The sequence below is a fragment of the Temnothorax nylanderi genome, unplaced genomic scaffold (genome assembly GCF_030848795.1).
Source record: "Temnothorax nylanderi isolate EJ_2023f unplaced genomic scaffold, tnyl_v1.0 TNYL_tig0010_pilon, whole genome shotgun sequence".
NCBI lineage: Eukaryota > Metazoa > Arthropoda > Insecta > Hymenoptera > Formicidae > Temnothorax > Temnothorax nylanderi.
The window spans coordinates 1,320,446-1,338,217 of NW_027249072.1; the positions used below are offsets into that span (position 1 = coordinate 1,320,446).

A 17,772-nucleotide genomic window follows, 5' to 3' on the forward strand; every position below is an offset into this window, starting at 1 on the left:
TCGAGATTTATCGCATTGGAATAAAATATTTGTTATGTCTATGACTGTATCGCCTGCATTTCCGCGATAATCGAGCTTTTCAGCTTATTTTCAATTGAATTATCCACATTGTCGTTACAGTGTATACATGTATTTATGGCGATGCTACCTATAATAAGTTTATTGGGATGTGCAGAATGCCGCTATTTCTTTCTTGCGCAATAACATTTTAACACGGCATAGTATATAACAAGAATCATTTCATATAGAATTTAAGAAGAATAATAAGCTTATTTAGTATCATTTCTATAATTACTATTTAGTATAATTTTACTTATTCATTTTTCCGCATATTTTTGCGACTCTATAATGATTTTGCATTATATATCTTCGTGTCTGCTATATTATAATGATAGCGAACAATATATCTATTAGACTATAGTGCTAGCGAAAGGGTAATAGGCCTGTTCTTTCTAGCTGAACTTCTTTGCACGGTTCATCTTTTCTCCTTTTCTTTTCACGACGAAGAGAAAAAGAGAAAAGATGAACTGTGCAAGAAGTTCAGCTAAATAGAACACACCTAATGACATGACATGACATAATTTTTTAATCATAGTAGATATTATGAAATTATGATTAAGCACTAATCGTGTAAACTGTAAACTATGTCTTTATTAAAACAAAGAAGTTCCGTATATTGTATATCATAATTTTAGTGTATGTATACTTTATACATATATAAACCAGGAAGAGATGAAGCACTGATTAATATTTATAGTCGCAATTATGCAATTAAATTATTTAGCATATATGCGCATCTAGCGTGACTGAAAAATCATATGTCAGATCACGTTCGCTATCTCTGACAATGAGTCTAAAAGATATATTTAAACATGCAGGTTTGTTTTCCGAACTGATGGCAAACGAAATGACGCAAGTTCTGAATTAAATGAGTTAGCAGTTAATACACCATCTTATTCATGGAATAAGATCAAAACGTTTAACCAGACAGATTAATCGCCCTACATTAATTTGCTAAAATAATCGGATTATTTTTCATTTCAGAAAGGATATTCCGTAATCGCTTGATGCTATCGAATTGAATTAAATTGCCATTTCGTTTTATTATTAAGAACTACAATATAACTGGCTTGTTTTACGCATAAAAATATATGTATATAAAAAGAACAATTTTTATAAGAATATGAACATTATTCTTGCTATATCATGATAATGTGGTAAAATTCTAGGTAAAATCTATCACGAGAGTAGTCGAGCATCTTCGCATCTTCATAAAATATTCAGCAATTTGCGAGCAGCTATATCTACAAAATTTCTTTTTCAAAGTACCGAAGCCATTTATTTCGTCACACCTTTATCTTTTGCCCCTAAAAAAAGAATTGGTCATTTAGAAATTTAAATCAATAAGCCGTGACGGGGGGGAGAGGGGGGATTGAGACATGGCCATGGATAGGCGTCGAAACCGGTCGCAATTATAACATCTTTTACGAAATCGATAAAAGAACCAGATGCGTGTGACTCATTATTATCACGGCCGGCTACAATTTTCAAGGGCCGTTTTCGTGCGTCGGCGACGTGGGACGTGGGACGTGGAAGGTCTCAAACTGTCTCAAGCTTCCCCCGGAGTTACGCCAGCGTCGCCAGCCAATCCCTACTCGGCGATGACGCCTGATCGGCCTGATGACGCCATTGACGCCGACGGCCGAGCCTCGAGCCGCGAGGGGCGCGAGGACGCGGGACGCGGCGGGATTTTAAAGGCGATGTGTAAAATGGCGACGCGAGCAGTCGGCCGCGCGACGGTATCGGTGGCGGTTCAGGTTCAGGCGGTTATTCGCACGTGCGCGCGAGCGGAGTCTTTCTGTCTCTCCTCCTCTGCCCTTTTGCCCCTCTCCCGGCGATCACCCCACAGCCGTCCGGTCCGGTCGGACGTCACTCGCGACAGGAAGGGACGGTACTGACGGCAGTCGCCAGTCAGTGATAGCCAGTTGATAACGGAATACCCGGCTGCGCCCGTCATGACGGAGGAGGCCCGCAAGGAGGTTCGCGTCTGGTGCGACGGATGGTGAGCGACATTTTTACGGATATTTTTGGACCCGCGCCGAGAGGAAACGCGCGTCGAACCGGAGTCGGGAGACCGCAGGGAGGCGACGAGCGGCGACGCCGCGAGGCCGCCGGGCCGGCCGACGGAAGCGCACACGTGTCGATCGCATTCTCGACGTGTCACACGAAGCGCGGGGCGCCGATTACCTCCGTCTCCCGAGCTTCGTTAGGAACGCGATCAATCGATATTAATACACGGTCGTACGTGTCCAACCCTTCCGTCCCGCCGCCGACGCGAGCGAAATCGCGAGGGACGGCGAGTCGCGAGTCCCTGAATCAGCGCGTTCTCCCCGGTTCTCCTCGTTGACTCTCGTGCAACCGCTGATTGCATGCGAATGATACTTTGTTTTTATGCGCTTAATGCAGCACTGTCTTCAATTAATCTTCCGCCTTATATCATTACTCTCATACACGTCATTTAAATATTCTTTCCTTTCTTTTTCAGAAATTTACATACAGCCTTTAAAGGTCGTATATTTTTACATTCTAACGGTCTAACCGGTCATAGACTGTGTAGGGGTATAAATTTATAGGAGAAAAGTTTGTTTAGAAGGATTTTGGAAAAGTTGCTATAAAACGAAGATGAGAAGAGTAGTTGATAGAAGATTTTCATGTAAAAAAAACTGGAGTTTCCAGTTGGAAACACGACGATAAGGCTTAATCTTGAACTTATGAAAGAAAGTGTAGAGGTTTTACTCTCAGACGATCCAGTTCCGCGGATATGATTTTCCTTTTTCTTTATCATAATTCATGCACCGAAAAAGTGTGTGGTGTAAATCCTGGAATTCAGCTGTACGCAAGAAAACGATTTATTATTCTTTATAGGTTTCTATTTTTATTGTAGGAACATTTTTATTTATATTTTATAACTCTATCATTCAGTTTACATTTATATTGCAGGTGTTTTATCATGGACACACAAGAGAGGAGGATTATATATTTCATAATTTAGTTTACATTTATTTATATTGTAGATGTTTTATCGTGGACGAGAGGAGGAAAGAGGAACGACGCGTTCTCCAGTGTCTCCGTTCTAACGAAGTAGATTAGTCGAATGGGTCGAAATACATATGTGCACTCCGAAATCCGTGTCCCGCACTTGTGCGGATTAGCAATAGAGAATCGTCGCCGATGTCTCCGGTTCACTGCGACACAATTCGAAGCGCCGTTTGTCCTCGTTTAACGCTCCGGTAAAATGGCACGGGGAGAGCACGGCAGACCGGTCTGTCGTCGGCAGCGCCGATTAATTTAAGTTTCATGTACTTACTATCTTTAAATATTATACATATAGTAAGGAATATATGTCTACGCGAAACATTTTTAGAGAAAATATAGAAATAGAAATATCTCTAACAATATAAAGATAATTTTATACAGTTTTAATGATGACTTTGACAAGAATCGCGATTATCTTACATTAACATTTTATTTTTACTCGAGTATTCATAATTTTAAATACGGATGATAAGCTATTCAAATTAAATCGTAGTTCCCAAAGGCAGAAAAAATATCGGCGTGCCAAATTCAAGCCCTTGTTTCAGCGATTCTGGAATCCCGTCCGTCCTTCTCCGCTGCGGGATGACGCGTTTAAAACATTTGCGTATTTGGAATAAAAATAAATCGATACCTCATCAATGTTGTTGGCACATGAGGAAATGAGTCGTTTGACACGACAATCGATTAGCAATGGAGAATGGTAGCTGGAGGCGGGTGAAACATGATCGCGCGATTTCGTATGCGATATTCACGATTCACTGCGGTATTGTTTTTTTTTTTTTATGATGGCGCAAGACCCTCGGAATGCGAGACCTTGATTGTGGCTTGCTCGGCTTACGTGTATATTTTATAGTTTTTATGTGCAAATGAAAAAATCAACGTATCACGTTGATGGACGATATGATGCAAAAAACTCATCAAATTGTAGCTTTGAGCGTATCGATATTTTAATGTTTTATTCTCTCGAATACTTTAATTTTAATACCAATTGCAATTTTGAATGCTTTTTTTTCTCTCTTCAATTTCGATAGATTTTTATATATTTGTCGACCTAAACGTTTCGTTTCACGACACATTTCTTAAAACTCTACCTATTCCCACATTTTTGCACGTCATTTAATACTAATTAATATTGTAATCGCGAAAGAAATTGATACGCGCAGATGCGTATTTCATTGTGTTATCATGTGATTTATATGTCGCGTTATCGCGACTCGTGCGACTGATATAATAGTTATCAAAGCTGTTTTACATTCAAGGCTACTTTATTCCCCTACTTTACGATATCTTTATTCAATCATTATACTATATTCGTTATTAATAATCATAAACATCCTCACGCTGAAATATTTCGCTTTTTTATTTTGTCTTGTGCAGACGGGAAAATCGTTTTCGTCGAATTATTTGCAATTTGCACACAATTCGCAAATTTTAGTTTAATATTATTTAAACATGGAACGCCGGAGTACAAACGATGTATAAATCCACACAAATATGCATTTGTCGTTCTATTATTGCTTATACATTTATAGTGAAAATAATATTTAATCTTCTCTTGTGATCAAACAATTTAAACAATATTAGTTTGCAAAAATTTCCACACAGTTTTCTATATTAAGTTGAACGGCTTTCTCCTAGTAATTCTTTTCGTAACTTGAAATAGTTTTATTGACATTCTTGTTAATAATATTCTCCCTTTATCGACACGAAATAAATACAAATAAAATTTCGATTGCAGTTATGACATGGTGCATTTTGGACACGCAAATTCCTTGAGGCAGGCGAAGGCTTTAGGCGATTATCTGGTGGTAGGTGTCCACAACGATGAAGAAATCACGAGACACAAGGGTCCTCCTGTCTTCACCGAGCAAGAAAGGTATATCTGTTGCTTCATTAAAGCTAGGAAATTATGTAAGCCATAATGACTGGTCACGATTTCGATTGTCATCTAGAGCTAGTTATTATGTTAATTAATCTTTCAAATTCTATACATTTATTCTCTTGAAGCTCGTAATGCTAGCACAGTGGATACATGTGTTCTCCACTTCTTGTACACGGTTTTTTTTTCTTATGCCTTGGAAACGCGATTACATAATGATGAACGTTAGTGCTCCAATTCTAGCACATTGTAGTATGTCTTAGTTATTACAAAAGAGATGTTTATGCGAGTCCCATATTCGCCATCGTTTGGATATAAAATTTTAATATATTCTAGAGCTACAATCATGTTGGAAGGAAGGTCTCGCTAGAGCCTTGATATTTTAGGTCAATACTTGCGTAGAAAAAAAAAACTGAACAGTTAAGGTACACAATCTAACGTTGCTACAAAGTAAGAACTGTGTCTTGTCGACCGCGTTTACATAAGTTACTTTCTCCAGTGTTAATTATAGATTATTATCAAGATTATGTCGATACGAATATAACAATTTTATATCAAACTTCTACAGCGAAATTTAAAATTGCAAAAGTTCTTATGAACAACTGTTTAAGCATATATAATCGATAAAATAACGATAAAACGATTACATATAAATTTTATAACTAGGAGGATTAACAAACTGAATGTTCTTTTCCTTAGGTACAAAATGGTGCGCGGCATTAAATGGGTAGACGAAGTAGTCGAAGCTGCGCCTTATGTCACTACCTTAGAAACATTAGACAAGCACAACTGTGATTTTTGTGTTCACGGCGATGATATTACAATGACCGCTGATGGCGTGGACACGTATCATTTAGTCAAGGCAGCCGGTCGTTACAGGTAATTTCCTTAAAAAGAAATAACATTATTTTGCTGTTTATTTAAAAGATTATACAGTCTTTTACTAAGAAGGTTTTGATATTTTAGAGAAGTGCAGCGTACTGCCGGCGTCTCGACGACCGATCTTGTAGGACGTATGTTACTGATGACACGACAACACTTTCGACAGGGTGACAACGAATACAGTGTCGACAGAGAACCGAGCAAGAGCATGGGTCAGGATCGAACCGCTCGGAGTCCATGGACCGGCTGTTCGCAATTTTTGCCGACCACACAGAAAATCATACAGTTCAGCGACGGCAAGAGTCCGCAGCCGGGCGATAAGATCGTGTACGTGGCAGGCGCGTTCGATCTCTTCCACGTGGGGCACTTGGATTTCTTGGAGGTCGCCAAAAAGGAGGGGGACTACCTCATAGTCGGTCTACACACCGATCCCGCTGTTAATCGATATAAATGCGGCAATCATCCTATCATGAATCTTCACGAACGGGTTCTCAGTGTATTAGCGTGTAAGGTGAGCCTTTTTTTGCACCGATCTGAGATTTTTAATAAGTATCCGCGTGAGATAAAGTGGAAAACGATAGAGTGGAAAAATACAGATTTGTACATTAACATATGAGGTTACTCAATATATGAATATAGATGCGACATGTGTAGTTTTCAGAAGACTGCGATGTATATTTTCTAGTGTAAAAAAAACTGATAATTCACGTCTGAGGTCACGCCACTGTTTGAGATAACAGAAACGAGTTATGTCACATAGTTTTTATACATTGTATTCTCTTTTCTTATTTACAGTATGTTAATGAAGTTGTAATCGGAGCGCCGTATGCGGTGACAAGAAATCTGATGGAACATTTTAACGTATCTATCGTGTGTCACGGACAAACGCCTATAATGCCTTGCGATGATGGATCGGATCCGTACACGGAGCCCAAGAGGCAAAATAAGTTTAAATTGTTAGATAGCGGTAATGACATGACAACGGAAAAAATCGTTGAAAGGATCATTCTTCACAGGTATGTTCCATCTTACAGACGTGTTATGCATGTATACGTTCTCTTTATTAGACTTTCTAATAATTTTTTGATACTTCAGTTTATAAAAGATTCCTGATGATAGTTTATATGTAATCGTATTTATGTTCTTTAGTTATAAAATTCTTGAGTAAATTAATTACATTAAATTTACATATTGCTAACGATATTTTCAATTTGCTTAAATAGAAGATATATATATATATATATATATATATATATATATATATTTGTTATTCACATTTATGGTACAATTATATTACGTATAATTATTTGAGAAAATAGTATACACACAGTGACTGATCGCGTTATTATTCTATGAGCAATATATTACTGCGATTTGATAATATATTAATTTCCGTTCTCGAGTCACTATGTACATTTTTGTTTAGACTTCTACAAAACTAAATATATTTTTTATATGTTCCTCCATATTCCATCCCTATTCTATAATAACTTAAACATCTTTAATAAAATTGATATTGCAAAGCTTTTAATTACGCCGAAAAGTTAAAAGAATTTACATATTAATTTGTCATATTCTGCTTTTTATCCCCCCAGGCCGAACGAGCTTTGTACGGTTATTAAGAATTTCAACAAATGTTGATAATTAAAATCTGGTTGTTTTGTATTCTTTATTCAATTATTAAGCAATCGTTGATTACCTAATTAAGCAATCTGGGACAGACCTGGCAGTTCTGTATTTTCTACTCAATTTGCAATAAACGCATATTTACTTACGTCTCATTATAATTTGTTGTCATTCATTCATTTACTGCTTCTGATGGGATATGTAATTACGTTCATCTTGCAAAGTATTTTCTTGAGTTCCATTTTGCTCCATTCTCTCATTTATTGCAATACATCGTATATATATAGTAGCCTCTTTTGATGATAATCAAAATCCACATATCCCAACGACTGCGAGCATTCCTATCACGTGTTGATCTAGCGTCTAATTGCAGGTTGGAATACGAGGATAGAAATTTAAGGAAGGAGAAAAAAGAGCTTGCCGCTTACGAAGCCATCATCAAGTCTGAGAAAAATGACAGGATTGAATAATTGTTCGTTTTAATTCCTTTACGCGAACATTCGCAGTGTGTATGCGTGATTATCAGATTTTATAAAGTCAATGTTGTAAATATGATGTCACACCGACATTCAATTTATCGTTTCGAAATGCCTTACATAGTTGAAATGAATATTTATAATCAATCAGTATGCTAATAGAAATATTAATTAGCGACGTGAAACACGCGCTAGTTTTAATTTATTGCAATATCGCTATCAGAAATTGGTGCACAACGATGACGATCATGAAATCAGGTGAACATTTTATATGCAAGATGTGCCAGGGCTATCGTCATTCGTCCTATGGATTTCTTATCACTTTTAATTCTATTTTTTAAATGTTTATTTAGGGTTTTAAATGGTATATATATAAATGGTATGGTATATACATATATAATGGTATATGTATTATATATATATATATATATATATATATATATAATTAATATTTTTTTAATCATTTAGTGAACTTTTTAGAAAGATTATCTGTAGTGAACTAAATCTATTTAGTTCATAATAATTATATAATTATAAAATAATTATATAATTATGTAATTGCTATAATAATTAATTTAAAAGTTCGAACTTTGTCGGTTACTAAATTGCCAGAAACGAAAGTTAAGGGTGTCTCAAGCTACATCCAATTTCTTTAATTAAAATGGCAATTATAAATTTGATTCTCGAGATACGTTTATTGAATCGTATTGTGTTTCAAAACTAATTTCAGCGGATTTTTTCAACAAAAACTAAAGTAATTTAACTTCGTGTTTATCTCTAATCTTATCGCAAGCCTAGAACATAGTCCTGGCACATCCTACATATATCTCAACATATCTCTAAAGAGTTGTCTTAAAGGTATACCAAATGTTACAAAGCCTTTGAATGTAAGTATGCTTCGTAATTATTGTTCTCTCACGATGTTCACGTTGTGATATCATTGCTTGATTCAAATATCGGAAATAATCACAATTACCGTATAAGCAATCATGTAAGACGCGATATAGAAACGAAGATCGAATATTTTTCAAGTCGAGGTGTTGAATTTCAACTATTTTTCGCTACTATTCTCCTTCATCGTGCGATAATCTTCATACCACTTTGGCTGCGTTCGGGGAGCGCGCTATTAGCGCTATTTGCTTATTCTATCTTTGTTGTACACTTGATAAGCGATAAAGATGCAATAGCACTAATAGCGGGCTCCCCGAACGCAGTCTTTATCATTCTGTCGTTTTTATCTTTTTCGCATACGTTAGAGCATTTGTTATTTGTTCGAATGGAGTTTCAATATTTTTAAGCAAGTTACGAATATTACGGATTATAGCTTGAATTTTTTACTGAAACAATGACATGTTCGATCTTCAAAGGAATTCTCATTGTGCAATATGAGGTGTATGTTTTCTTATATTTATGAAATATTTTATATGTTTAATTAGCGAAAATATATCGGAACGCGTGTATGCAAACGCGTTCCGAGTATTCCATAGTCTTTTATCCAAGAATTACGAAATAGCCGAGATTGGCAGGTAAATGAGCTAGGCTCGTGATTCGGTCTAATTAATTGGAAGTTCCTAAGCATTTACAAATGCCTATCGCATGTTTCTTAGCGATACCGAGACAACCGAGATCATTTACTAGACGGCGATACTTACGAGACCGAACTTCGCGGTTCGTAAGACACCCGGCCGGATAGCTAATTTAACTTTACGACAAGCATTGTTCATCGAAACAAATTATGACGCGTAATTTAAGTGTTAGATTTTCTAATGCGAGATATTAGAGTATCGTATGCCCAAAAATAACGGAGCCAAAGAAGTTAGATTTACGGCGCACGTCGTACAGACTGAACGAAAACCAAGTTACCGTTTATCTCCGAACTTGAACTGTTTGCGCCTGTGGAAGAATGAACAGAGAAAATACGTGATATTTGTCGTACACGAAGATTGTTTAAGGATGTTCCAGATTGGAGCTCTCTTCATTAAGGTATTAAATCGCGAGGACTGACAAGTGTCCGTCAAGCTTTCGTAAGCATCGACGGCCAAGTCGACGGGCAATCTACGATTGAACGAAGAATCTGGGACATCCTATATAACGCGAACAGGTTCCTCGACCTGATAACATAGTGGCAATGGCATTGGCGCCGATAAACTTGTAAGCGACAGTTGAATTAGATTACACTGGAAGACAAAAAAAATTGTACAGTTCGTGATTTTCTACAGATAGAGAGTTCGACACCGAACAAAGATTGTAGCACGCAGAAGATTGTTTAACCTTTTATTTTATAATAAATAGTCATTGTACACGGTCACATCTACAATAATCGTAAGTAATGTGTACTCCGCTTCTTAGTTACCTTCACTGACCGATTAACGTGTCCTCGCGATTAGTTTTACTCCCTCTCTTTCTCTCGCATGAGCATTATTGTTAAATATATAAAACTTCCATTCTTTTTCAGAGCGTTTCTTAAGATAACTTCAAGAGATACGCAAGTTTTTGAACATGCAATACAGGCGTATATTAAATGCTTTTTAACATACTCAGCTGAATGTATAATAATTCGGCGAACAAGGTAATTTTTCTTCGCTCAAACTTTAACTTTTTTTTCTCCCTATTAATTCTTGTCCCTCTATTAGAAACAGATTGATTCAGAACTTGAGAGTCATAGACCTCCTCCAAAATATCTTTTACTTAATTGCGATATATTATATATAGATTCTCGTAATAATATACGTATAAAACATCTGCGCTGTTAAAAGGTATGCTGTAAAATGCGAGCCGCAATTGTGTTTATTTACAAGGTGAGATAAATTCGTGCAACCACCCCAAATGTTTTTCCCGTTCGAGTTCCTTCGCATTCTCGGCGAGGTTCTTATTATCCTATTACACGAGCGATCCGCTCGCATGATCAGGTCACGTGATAGCATTGCACGTTTGAGAGACTCATCGTAGTGAGACTAATTGTTTTCGTATTTGAGCAATATCGAGAGACAGATCGTGAAACTTTCGACGGAAATTGCATGATGTGCGCGAAATGTTTGGGGAATAGTGCATTACAAGTTAACTAATAAACGAATAAGGTTCGCGAGAAAAACGCGATTAAGTATAACCCAGTTTTTAGCAATTTTTCTCACTTCGTCTAACTGTTTGATAACAAGACTCGACCAAGCAGTCAAGTGATGCATTATTAACATCATACAACACAGAACAGAAATTGTTCTTCTTGAACGCTGTCTTTACTTAGAATCAAAAAGGTGAAAAATTAGGCAAGAGATAGAGAGGCTCTATGTGCTTCTTGTGTTTATGTAGAAAAATTAAAAAGTGCTTCCTCATGAAGACGTAAACACGTCTAAGTCTAGTCTAACCGCATCTACATCGCAAGATAAAGCAGATGTTCTGTGTTCAAATCCGATGACAGATTCTTTTCACGAATTCCCAATTTACATTCACTCGAACGTTCGTCGTTAAATTGATTTTATTCTACACGGGAAGCACAGTCATTTGCCACCGGGCGTTCCCCTCCTCGTTACGAGAACTATTTTCGTTCCACGGTGGGCGGCAACGTTCGCTTGTCCGAACGTTAATTCAGTGCTCGCTGCTGGAATCGCTCCTCGACGAAGTTGCGGTACGCGACTATCGTATCAGTGATGAAAGTAAGATACATCTCATCGCCACTGAAGTGGGACAAATATCTCGCGCTTTTCGAAGCGAGGAGTCAAGTGGCTCGTAAACGATGACATTGCCCTCCTTCTCGCAGATAAACGTCCTAGTGTGTCTCCAAGTAACGTTACATTAATTATACCCTGTACGATATGCGCGCGTGTTACACCGTACAACTTGGCGAGGAGTGTTCGGCGCGAGTGATTTATGTATCTCTCTTAATCGCGCGTCGCTCTATTGCATGGTCGAACGACCGGTGTAGCCGGGCGTGGTGTCGCAATATTTCCTGGTCCGGTCTCGGACCAGCTCGTCGATGGACTTGTTCTGCTGCACCGTCGAGGACAGATTGTGAAGACGCGACGCCAAGTAGCACATGATAAAGGCCGATAACACGAGTAGAGCACCCAATCCCGTCGCCACGTAGAGAAAATTTCCGCAGCTACCTTCGAGGCCGGCCGTAACTTTGTCGTACAGGTCTACGATAATGAGGGGAAATATTAATTAGAATTATAGCGATCGCCTTATGTCCCTCCCGCTTTTTCCCGTTAGATCAGAGGTCGGTAAACTTTTCCCATAAAGAGCCGGATAAATATTTTGGACTTTGCTGGCTAACTAGTAACCATATAAGAGAACGATCATCAAGTATAGTCATATAACGGAAGAGGAAATATATTTTTTATTGAACAAATTTTAAATATAATAATTAATTTAAAACAAGAAATTCAAAATATAATAGTAATTAATTATTATTGAATTTCGAATTTAGCGTAAAAATTAATAAATAATAATTACGCGAACCATTAAAAAAACAATGAATCTTTTGCCGACTTCTGATCTAGAGCGGATTTTAATCTCGATGCATTCGCTGCAGAATTTATAAGTTACACGTAAATCTTATCACAGTCTCGCGAGAATTAACATCAGAGAGATCAATCTCGATTACAAAGTCAAGGGATTTAATTTCTCTGTGATTAAAAGATATGAAGCTTACCATCCGGCATCATCACTGTGTACTCAATATTTTCTTTGAACTTCGTGTACGGCGTGGAGTCGTTGTACCTTTTGATCAAACGCTCGACCTTCGGGAGGAACTCGCCTAATACTTCCACATTCGCCTCGACGGCTCTCTTCCTCTTCTTCCCGTGTCCCGAAGGTTCGAAAAGATCGAGACAGAAGTCCTGTGAAAATAAAGGGCTAGCATAATACGCGATAGATAACAGGCATTTGCCGTATTTAATTAGAAAGTCTCGATAAGTCACGGAAGATTACTGTAACAATTAAAATGAACAAATTTGAATTAATTAATGTAACGTAGGCGATGTAATATAGATGTAGGTTGAAGTATAGAGATTGAAATGATAGAATGAAATACATAAATTACGTGCTGTCGACACAGATAATGTTTGTGGCTACGGCAATTTATATCTCTTCCATCGCGACTTCTAGATTTATCGAGCTACGAATCGTCTTATGTAAGATTCATAAGCAAGAGATTTTTCCACATTTCAGATAGTTAATTTGTTGTATCTCGATTATATCTATGACGTTGAATGCCACGCCTACATCCGTTGTGAAAATGGATTTTGGTATGCACATCATACATGTTATGTATATTTCAAAACTATCGCGTTTTCTTTCTGTCATAAATTTTACCGACGTGAAACATGCCGGTACATTTAATGCATTCGAATATAGATGAGTTCGCTAAAATGATTTCATTCTAGTATGTAATACGTAGACAGTATGTCCAGTATGTAACACGCATCGTATTGCAGAGCGAGTTATGCAGCATAATTATCTTTGACTAGTACTCTTATAAAAAAATATATTTTTTGTTGTGTATTAACAGTTCTAAACTTTAATTCGCGGACAGACTCTTGTTCAGCGTTTTATTTAGATAAAAATAAAATTTAAAAAAACAAGTAATAGAAACATGCCTTTTACGGTCGGGCTGGATCTTTGTGTATACTATACAATAATATTTTTGTGTATACATTTTTTTCCAGCTCAGCAAACTGCGCGCCGCCGCGCCGAGTAATATCGGTCTCGAAACACAGTCTCAAGCTAAAGTCGAAATAGCACACGTAATTAAATTGATAATCAATTTAATAATTATGACGCTAATTAAAAATAAAAATTTATATTTTTCTGCTGAATAATAATTAAGAAATGGCTGGGCTGATGGATATGATATGAGTCTACGTTGCTAATAAAAATAAATTCTGAACTGCTTAGAATTTTACGATACTTTGTTACGATACTAAATTAAGATATATTCTATAAAGATGTCTTAGAATTAGTACAAAATGGATATAACCAGATTAATTAAGATTAATTAATTAATTAATTAATTAATTAATTAATTAATTAATGCAAGTGGATAGATAGCCAGATTTAAGCTTGTTACAAGTCCAAGCTATAATATAAATCTAATCAAATAATGATGATTATATATAAGATAATTAAAACAAAAATAAAGCATTATTATAAATTACTCCAGTTCTTAAATATCATCAGTAAACGAGATTTCCTACGGCAAACAATTTCAAGACACCACTCTGGCACTCGTCATATCCCACGAAGTATTCAATGAAAATCAATTATAGAGGAAAACATTATTACGGCCCGGACTAGACCTTGATAGTCTAATAATAACATTATATATGCAAATTTTGTATACTTTTTCCAAACTCAGTAAACTGCGCGCCGATTTTTTGTCGGTTTTTAAAACACAGCCCTTTTTTGTTCGAACAGTAAACCCACATACTTAAATCGATAAATAATCGATTTAAATTTTGATACTAATAAGCATCCTTATTAAATCACAAAGAATTTATTGCGAAAAATATCACCCCAGCTAGGTTCAAATCTGGTTAATAAAGATGCTTATTAACCTGCCATTTAATAAAGATGTTTCTTAATACCAAAATTTAAATCGATTATTGCTGTGGAAAAGAGCTGTTCTTTAAAGACCGACAAAAAATCGTCACGCAGTTTACTGAGTTTGGAAAAGTTATATGTATAAAATTTACACAGAAATATTATAATTAGGCTATCAAGATCCAGCCCGACCGAAAATGGCATCTTCTCTAATTAATTGTAGAATTTTATTATTAATATTATAAAAATATTAAAAATTATAAATCTAATTTTCAATATTATTAGAAACTAACAAAAAACAAATATAGGTTACAAACTTAAGGTAAATATACATTAAAAGCTTATTGTCTATCTTTATTATTATTAAGCTACCAAGATCTAGTCCGGATCGTAAATGATGTTTTTCTCTTTAATTGATTGTACATCATAACGGTTCTTTTTCAGTTATTATCAATGAATCATATTATCGAAAATCATTATCGCCTACCGGTTGACAGTCCTGCGGCTCCATGCACGCTTTTATCTGCGAGTGAATCCAAAGGGTAGAACGCTCTCTCATCGAGCTCAGCAGGAACGCCTCGAAGTCGAGAAAGACCTCGTTCTTGCGCTCGCGGTACCTCGCCGGCTGATGCGGAATGATGGACGCAAAATCGCGATTCCTGCAGCCATCCTTCACGAGCACGACGCTACCGGGGGCGTGGGGTTGATCTGGATCAGGACTGACCGTCACCTCCAGCAGCTTGATGTATCCCCAGGCGCTGTCCGGACTGATGCGGGCGCGCAGCTGCAGCTTCGTGCCGATCGGCACCGCCTGATCGACCGTCTGCGAATTATCGGACACGTTGCCGGTCGCCTCGCGATAAAGGGCCACCTCGTACTCGAGCCGGCCCGGCGTCTCCTCCACCACTCCGGACACTCTGGCGCCGTGCGGACTGAAACGATTAACCCTTTAAAGCAGACGCGCGTCGTCGCTTCAGCACGTTGCGTTCTCTCTTGCTGTTATATCTGCAGCTATCGTTAATTCTACATTTTTGCCACAAAAATCTCTCCCATTTACATATAAATTAATAATACGTATATTACTCTCCTTAACGTTTCAAATGATTAATTTACATGAACAATCGTATCGTCTTCAGTTTTTCATCGCGGAAAGACGAAGGTATTCTTGGTTCTTATAGGATGCCGCGATTATTCGCATAGATCGTCCAAGCAAAGGATAAAAGACAATTATGATACGTTCAAGTTTCCTGCTTTTGACGGCGCTTGGTACGTCTGCATCGCTATTATGAAATATGATAATTAAATAAGCGGATAACCGTTTCCTCGAGGCAGGAACTCGCGCAGAAATGCCGCTCCTCGGCGGACGCGATACGCGAACGCGGCGTGGCGTGGCGGAAATAATGCTCGTCCATTACCCGCGAGATTTCGACGGAGATATCGCGTATATATACTTATACGCGGAATGCGTGTGACTTACAAAGTGCCGGCGAAACCGGCAGCCTTGTGCCTGAGCAGCGTCGGCTCGGGCGGTCGGCACATCAGGATCAGCTCTTGGTCGGCCAGCATCACCACGCCGGGAAAGGCGGGGAACCACACCCGCAGGTGGATGAATCCCTGCGGTGGCGATCAATCGCGATGATAATAGCTCGTTGCATAAGAGAATTGATTAATAACGTGCGATTTTTGCGAGTTACACGGTCCAATTTTTACAAGGACGTCCCCCGCGAGATGCGCCGCGCCGAGCGTTCAAAATGTAGGACGTTTGTAGCCGCGAAGCGCGGAATTATACGAACGGTACAGTTAAACTCGGACGTATTTACCAACTAGCGGGCTAATCCGAGCGTTAGCTATCGCTTCTGATCGCTTCTCGAAATATTATAACGGCATCCGATGCCTGATACGATCCGATTGGACGCACAAAGCGTTTCGCTGGTATATATATGCGATAGCAGTATTATAGCTTCTGAGACTCATGAGAGGGAATCAATTGCGAATTAGAAACGCTATCGACCGATCGCGATCCGTAAAGGCTGTTCCGTTTGTGCGACGTCAGCTACAAGTTCCGAACGGGGGGAGGGGGCAGGGGGAACGGAGCGGGCGGCGGCGTCATCGTACGGGGGGGCCCCCTGTAAAAATCGCGTTCCGCGTAACTCGCCCGATCGACCTCGATGACTCACGTTTCTCTTGAGGATGCCGCATCGGGAGAAGTCAGTCACCTTCAGGAAGTAGTTATCCTCCTGCGGATCGTTCGGGTCCGGCCTGATCTGGCAGTGAATGTCAGCGAGCGGATTCGCCGATCTGTCGTCCGCGAAGAGCGGCGCGCCTCTGAAGCCGACCGGCCTTTTGATCTTCGCTGTCAGGAGATCGGCCGCCGATCCCGCGCCGCTGCACTGAATGTCCGATACCTCGTAATCCTGGGCAACGGCGGCGGCGACCTGAAACGCCCGAGTCAAAGATGATCATTCGGCGATCGGAGGACGAGAGGGCGGCGGCGGAAGAGATTTCAGGGCGGCACGGCGGGAGTGAATTGCCGCTTCTCATCCCACGGCGCGACCGTTTCCACGGTCTCTTCTTGAAACTGTCGCGCGCGCGATTATTCTGTCGCTCTCCCGAACGATGCCCCGAAGCAGCGTTTTAACGTTTCTCGGTCTTTTACCGCGGCGAGCGAAAAATTTCTTTTTGAAATTATGTCCGACAATTTATTTTACTCGATCCATTGTGCGCCGTCCTCTCTCTTTCGACCTTTGCGCTATCGTCTTAAGAATGTATATCGCTTATGTCAAAATAGAGGGATAAAGCTGAAATTTACAGAGATTGTGCACTTATATATTCCAAAAACCTGTGTTAAATTTGCGATCGATTGTCTGACCCGTTTCTGAGATATTTGCTTTAAAAGTTACAGAAATTGTATATATATAGATATACTTCCCATGTAAAGATCATGATATGTATCTCTGCTCCTGTACAGTAAAAATGAATGAAATTTTTATGGTACACTTCTATGACATCGAGAATTGCAATTATGATTTTTTAAGTTTTTCTGCTAATATATTTCTTTTTCAATTTTTTAATAATTTATTTAAACAATATCAAATACAAAAATGGGACAAAATTGCGATTTTTACGCTTTTTCTGTCCTAATGATAACATGTTGTTTATAAATATATTTCTGAGACTAGCTTTACACTGTTTAATCAAGAAAACAAAATTATACTACATATAGCTATACGTAAAACATCCTTAACGATCGGTTGTAATTGGGAAGGGAAAATTTGT

General features: G+C 38.4%; 2 protein-coding genes across 3 annotated transcripts; one reads left to right on the forward strand and one right to left on the reverse strand.

Moving 5' to 3' along the window:
- The first annotated feature begins 1,766 nt into the window (after positions 1-1,766).
- Pect (phosphoethanolamine cytidylyltransferase) lies at positions 1,767-10,285 on the forward strand. Of its 2 annotated transcripts, none has more exons than XM_071726721.1 (6): positions 1,767-2,062; positions 4,835-4,972; positions 5,675-5,854; positions 5,942-6,368; positions 6,653-6,873; positions 7,844-10,285. In XM_071726721.1, the coding sequence occupies exons 1-6, from the start codon at positions 2,016-2,018 to the stop codon at positions 7,848-7,850; spliced, it is 1,020 nt and encodes a 339-aa protein (XP_071582822.1). In that variant the 5' UTR covers positions 1,767-2,015; the 3' UTR covers positions 7,851-10,285. The 2 variants fall into 2 exon arrangements, with proteins under 2 accessions (XP_071582822.1, XP_071582821.1); XM_071726720.1 differs by having other exon boundaries at positions 7,857-10,285.
- LOC139787482 (uncharacterized) lies at positions 10,220-17,213 on the reverse strand. Its single transcript, XM_071726583.1, has 6 exons — positions 17,205-17,213; positions 16,674-16,931; positions 15,974-16,110; positions 14,984-15,428; positions 12,608-12,794; positions 10,220-12,092 (listed from the first exon to the last, which is right to left on the reverse strand). Exons 1-6 carry the CDS (start codon positions 17,211-17,213, stop codon positions 11,851-11,853), a joined length of 1,278 nt encoding a protein of 425 aa, XP_071582684.1. The 3' UTR covers positions 10,220-11,850.
- Positions 17,214-17,772: the final 559 nt, after the last annotated feature.